This window comes from Bidens hawaiensis, unplaced genomic scaffold (assembly GCF_021521415.1).
Source record: "Bidens hawaiensis isolate Kalapana, Puna unplaced genomic scaffold, B.hawaiensis_p1.1 tig00027614_1, whole genome shotgun sequence".
NCBI classification, from domain to species: domain Eukaryota; kingdom Viridiplantae; phylum Streptophyta; class Magnoliopsida; order Asterales; family Asteraceae; genus Bidens; species Bidens hawaiensis.
The window spans coordinates 9,014-15,159 of NW_027494480.1; the positions used below are offsets into that span (position 1 = coordinate 9,014).

A 6,146-nucleotide genomic window follows, 5' to 3' on the forward strand; every position below is an offset into this window, starting at 1 on the left:
TTAACTCTTTATAGTTCAAATGATATAAAATTAAAAGATACAAGCAAGCAAGGAATTGTGTTATAACTCTAAAGCATTACAAGATAAAGCACATGACATGATGATGATTATTATTATGATACACTACTTAAAAAGACTAGCAAGCTCACCCTTCTCATGCATAGAAGACAATATGTCACACCCTCCTACCAGTTCACCATTCACAAACACTTGTGGGAAAGTAGGCCAATTACTATACTTCTTCAGTGTTTCCCTCAATCCACCATTATGTTCTTCATCCAACACATCAACACTCTCGTAATCCACGCCTTCCGAGTCCAAAATCCCAACCACCCGTTGAGAAAAACCACACTGTGGGGCACTTCTTGATCCCTTAATGAAAGCAACCACCTTGTTTTCTTTGACCATGCGGTCAATAAGCTCCTCTAATGGAACTGTTAGTTGTGTGTTTCGGCCCGGTGTGATCCTTAGGTCGCTCTTTTTCTTGGGTGGTTGGCGGACCCATGTGGTGTTTCCTTTCTCGTTGCCAGGTGGTACTTTTCCTGTCGCTTCTATGTGTTCTTCCATCCATGATTTCCATGCTTCAGTTAATGCAGTTCGGTCCGGATTGTCCACCACTCCAACCTGTTAACGCCATGGTTTATGTTGTAAATAAGAGAAGAGAAATAAATCAGCGCAGCATAGTTTCTTAAGGCCAGACAATCAAGATAAAGATATTTGTTTCCGGAATCTTATAGCTTTTTGTTATTTATATATCATTAAATCCGTTTTTTGTTATTTATGTCTTGTGCTATCTATTTCTTTGGAGTCTAACCCGCTGAAAGGTTCGCTATCTTAGGAGATTAGCCAGATAAATTGTATGATTGACAACAGATACTAATAATATAGAAAGAAAAAGGTTGATTTAGTTAGGGGGAAGTGAAATTAATAATAAATATGTACCTTGACGGACCCACAAAGGTCCGGCAGTGATTTGCGGTGGTGCAGAACACTGGCCTGAATGTTTCGTGACAAACCCACGAACTGCAACTCCCCGTTGCTGTCATAGACGGCGTAAACACCGGATGCCGCAGGGAATTCCGCGACGGTTTCCGATTCCGAGAGCTTTCCCACGGCGGAGACGGAGAGATGGAGATTAAGACGACGACGGTGTTTAAGGGTAATTGAGGGAAAGACGAAGGATGGGGCTTTGACGTGGAAAGATAAGGTGGGTTTTGAGGGGGAGATGGTGAAAGATGGTGGTGACAGGTTTATGGCCGCCATTGATGCGTCTAGGAGATAAAGAAAAAACAAAAAGAATGATGATGATAAGCTCTCTCATTTTAAGTACAACGACCCAACGAGCCGAGTTTGACTTCAGCTCGGCTGTGTTACAAAAACTAGCCGCCACCGGTTAGCTCGTCTCAAATCAAATATTGTTAGCTAGTTCTTATTCGATGGAGCTACAAGCCACCCTTTAACTAAATCTGTGTTGCGATCGCATCAGCCAAACAAGATTAGCGGCCCAACAACAACAGCCAATGATTCAACCAATGATTAGTTAAAACCAATGTATTCATAACCGGATCGGACGTTAAAGCGGCCGCTTTACTGGTTCACTGGTTAGGTCTAACTGGAGTCGAGAACCGGATAACATTTAATTTGTAAAATATTAAATATAAAGACCTTTTAATAAAAAAATAGTTTACTAGATTATTGTTTTATTCAAGCTGCATTCATAAAATCTTGAAATATACTTATATATTTTCTTTGATGACTTAATTGTAAATATAGTGTTTTTGTTTAGTTTTGAAAAGAATAACTATTTACTCGTTATTTATCTACAAAGCGTTGTTCAGTTATAATTTGATATATTACAGTGTAAATTATTATTTACCCCACAAAAAATAAAAACAGTTCTTGTTAAAAAAAAATTAAAGAGAATAATGAGGTTTGGTTACTTTTAAATAAATCTCATCAAAATATAATATAGATTTATAATAATCTTTTTTGAATCAAAATTGTCTGGTAAGTTTAGTTAGTTAAGTCATTTTCATTCAATTTTCTTAGCTGGAGATGCCTGGGTTCGATACTTGTTCATCCCCTAACTTTGTTATATTTTTAAAATGTTTAATTTCCTTAGCATTCCGAGTCAACCGATCTTGGTGGTTCACCCGTTCAGGCGGAAACCGCCATAACCGGCCAGTTAATTAGCAAACGATCCAAAGGCAGTAAACCAGACCGCTCAAGTCTCCGATTCCCGATTGAACTGGTCGGACCTGCCAGTCCGGTCCAGTCTTGAAAACATTGGTTAAAAATTAGGCTCTACAAACAAACCGAATCATTACAAGTGATGTGAAAAGGACAACTTGTATTTTTTTAATCCTTTTAACATAAGGGAGGAAGGGGACTCCACTAACTAACCTTAATTTCACTATCGTAATCATATATCTCGAGCATGATCCCGACGAGTATCATGGCAGCTGGGATTCCTAGATAGCTCCAGGATACTTAATAATCGACTATACGTTATATTTATTTTCTGCTTGCAGGTTACTCAAGTCTATAACAGTTTACAACGGCCATGATGACTAATTCTCACCTGAAAGCTTGGATAACTAGCTGAAATGCACGTGGAAGAAAAATAAGTCCACCAACGATCATGGCGGCTAGGGATCCCGGATTTTTAGGACTTCTAGTTATTTTTATTTCCTATATAATGAGGCTGATGAGAACAACTTAGAACACACAATTCTATGCAATCACTAATTGCACTACTGTACTTAGCATTTGTTCTCAATCAACTCTCGAGTTGTAACCCATTTTCCTTATTAATAAATTGAGACAGGGGATAGTTTTCCCCTCCAGAGGTATTTTCCGAAGATCCTTACCAGGATCCAAGGATTTTCCTTACTATATCGTTATGTTCACCTGTGAAACCATGATTGATTCGTTCGATTGAGATCTAGTCTTTTATATGATTACATTATAGAACAATTACGTTAACTGTGTGTAATGTGTGTGCTGAGAGGGTATTTTGGCAGAGTAACGGGAGGAATCGATATAAAATAAGAACTCTGTTAACTTAGAATATGTTACCGGGGTATATATAGAAGATGAAACATTCGTGCATCATTCGCTCCTATACGTTAAGTCATTCGTTAAACAATCCTTAACGAATGACACTACATATGTTACCCTCATTCATTAACATCTCTAACGAATGAGATACAAAAGCGTTGGTACATAAATGTCAGTAGTTCATAGTCTAGCATTTGTAATCGAGTCTGTAATGTAATTATGTTTAAGTTTGTGTTTATGTATGTAAGCGATGTTATCAACAAGTTCGCTTAGGCGAACTTGTTGAACAAGCGAAGTTGTTGACAAGTTCGCCTAGGCGAACTTGTTCAACGAGCGAAGTTACTGACAACTTCGCCTGAGGCGAAGTTGTCGTGTATTTAAGTAACCTACGGGTTTACGTGAAAGTGGTTGGTCAGTTAGCGTTTTGGTTGTTCACGTGTAATCCAGTAGTTCAGTGAACGTGTCGAGAGTCTGTAATAGACGTGTTTCGGGTTATATTACATAACGTGTTCGTTTATATCGCGTGTGTTTGTTATTAGTATTCTACGCTCGTATCTACCCACGCAGGGATTCCGCACCTGCGTAGATAGCGATATCCCGTGTACGATCCGTCCAGGAACCTACAATTGGTATCAGAGCTTTAGGCTCGATTGTGTGGTTCGGGATTTCACGCGGGTGTAGAAAACGTCTCGTTTGACCTATTCGCGGGACGCGTTTTCGTTGATATTGTGTTCTACTCACCTTATACAGTCATATTCAAGCCGTTACACCGACCGGAAACTGCTAAATCGTCGAAAACAGATCTGAATATTTTCAGTGTTCTTCGGGCGAAGTTGTTGTTCTTCAGGCGAAGTTGCCGTCACTGGAAGTAGGGTTTCGGCGAAGATATAAGGTTGAGCGAAGTTATCCACAACTTCGCCTACCTCATAAGTTCGCCTAAGCGAAGTTATCCTCAACTTCGCTTACCTCCTAAGTTCGCTTATCTTAAGCGAAGTTATTCTCAACTTCGCCAAGTCACGCGAATTTAAGGTTTTTCCAGCGAAGTTAACACTTAAGCGAAGTTATCCTTAACTTCGCCTATAGTACTGTTTGGAAGAATTTTTTTTGATTTTTCGGGTTTTTCGTGTTTTCGAGAAGATGTCGCCGATTAACATCTCAGAGTTAGTCAAAATGGAAGTAGAAGCGGGGTCGGCTACTAAGGCCCCAAGGTTGATGAAAGGAACAGACTTCGTAGCGTGGAAAGATAGATTCATTCAGTATATTAAATACCAGGATGCAAAGATGTGGGTGTGCATCCAGGATGGATATATTCCACCGACAATGGAATACGAAGGTCGGGATGTGATAAAGAAGTACAGCAAGATGGAGGAAGAAGAGAAGAAGATGTATGAGGCCGAGAGCAAGGCCCATGCTGCAATTACTATGGCTCTTCCTCAAGAGATTCTCCATACATTCCGGAAGTACACTTCTGCACGAGAGCTTTGGGATGCTCTTGAGAATAGATTCGAAGGGAACGTGGGTATTCGTGCCTCGAAGATTAAGCTGTTAAAGACCCAGTTCTCTGTCTTCAAGTATTTGAAGAACGAATCGCTCGATGATATTATCACCCGATATTATCATCTGATGACAGAGCTGAACAACTATTCTATTGCTTACAGAGAGGAGGAAATAGTTGAGAAGCTTCTCGATGCTCTCCCACCGAAGTGGGAAATGTACACTGTTCTAATGAGGGAAGACAAAGACTTTCCTAATTTTGACTTGGAGATAGCAGTAAACAAGCTCAGAACCTTTGAGCTTAATATGGTTCGGAAAGAGACACCAACGGATCAGGTTCAAGACCCTGGTATGTATGGTGCCAAAGTTAACTCAGGCTCAAGTTCGAAGTCTGAATCTGCTGCTTACTACTCCAAAGGAGAGTCAGGTTCTAACTCTTCTCATGAAGGAAATGTGTCAGTAAACATGAACGGTGATGTTTGCTTTGTTGCTGGAGGATCAAGTGCTGCGAAACCTCAAGCATCCAAGAGTAGTTTCTCTCCCAGTGCTTCAAGCAATAACTACACTAAGATGCCAATGAGTGTCAAATCTGCTGAAGAGCAGTTTGCACTCTATGCATCTTTTATTGCTTCTTACGAGAACTACATACAAGGGAAGATTGTGGACCCTGCTGCTTTGGAAGAAGACTATGACCAGATCGATCCTGATGATCTGGAGGAGATGGATCTGCAGTGGCAGATGGCGATGATAGTCAGAAGAGTGAAGCGTTTCATGAAGAAGACTGGCAGAAAGTTCGCAGGTGGAAAGCCAGGATTTGATAAGTCAAGGGTGAGGTGTTACAATTGTCAACAAAATGGACACTTTGCAAAGGAGTGCACTAATGCACGGGTAGAACGTAGTCAGGGGAGGACTACACAGCAAAGTGGGAATAACAATGGGAATAATGCCATGATGTCAGATGCTGGTGAATACAACTGGAACATGTTCTCTGGAGAACTCTTTGAGCAGGCACACATGGCAAAGGTTGCAGCTGAAGAATGTATGAAAGCTGCTGAGAATGAAAAAGCTTTCATGGCTGATGACCGGAACTCCGAGATATGTACTAAACCTATCTGTACTAAATGTGAGAACTTGTCTGAACAGCTTGCTACAATTACTGATCAGTATGTTAAATTGGATGCCGAATTTAAAACCTTGAAAGAAGATCATCACTTCACAAAGACAAGAGAAAATAATTATAAAATAAAAATTAAAGCTTGTGAAAAAGACGTTAAAAGTTTAAAAACAAAATTAGCTGAAAAAATTGATGTGATCGATCTAAGCTACGAGGTTTTAGAAGAGAAAACCAAGTTAATCGCTGAGAAAGAAAAACAGATTGCTGATCACCAGGTAAAAGTGGTGGAACTAAATAGGAAACTGGAGCAATTCCGGAATTCCTCTGCTATTCTTGATCACCTCGTTAGTGATCAAGGTTCCTCACCTAAAAGGGGAGGAATTGGTTACCATGAGGTTCCACCACCTTATAACCATAATTATACTTTCAATCATAGTGTTCATGAATCTGTTAATTTTGTAGCTGATCAGACAGGTCC

General features: G+C 40.0%; 1 protein-coding gene across 1 annotated transcript; it reads right to left on the bottom strand.

Moving 5' to 3' along the window:
* Positions 1-1,294, bottom strand: LOC143575741 (bifunctional monothiol glutaredoxin-S16, chloroplastic-like). Its single transcript, XM_077060035.1, has 2 exons — positions 943-1,294; positions 1-624 (listed from the first exon to the last, which is right to left on the bottom strand). Exons 1-2 carry the CDS (start codon positions 1,261-1,263, stop codon positions 124-126), a joined length of 822 nt encoding a protein of 273 aa, XP_076916150.1. The 5' UTR covers positions 1,264-1,294; the 3' UTR covers positions 1-123.
* Positions 1,295-6,146: the final 4,852 nt, after the last annotated feature.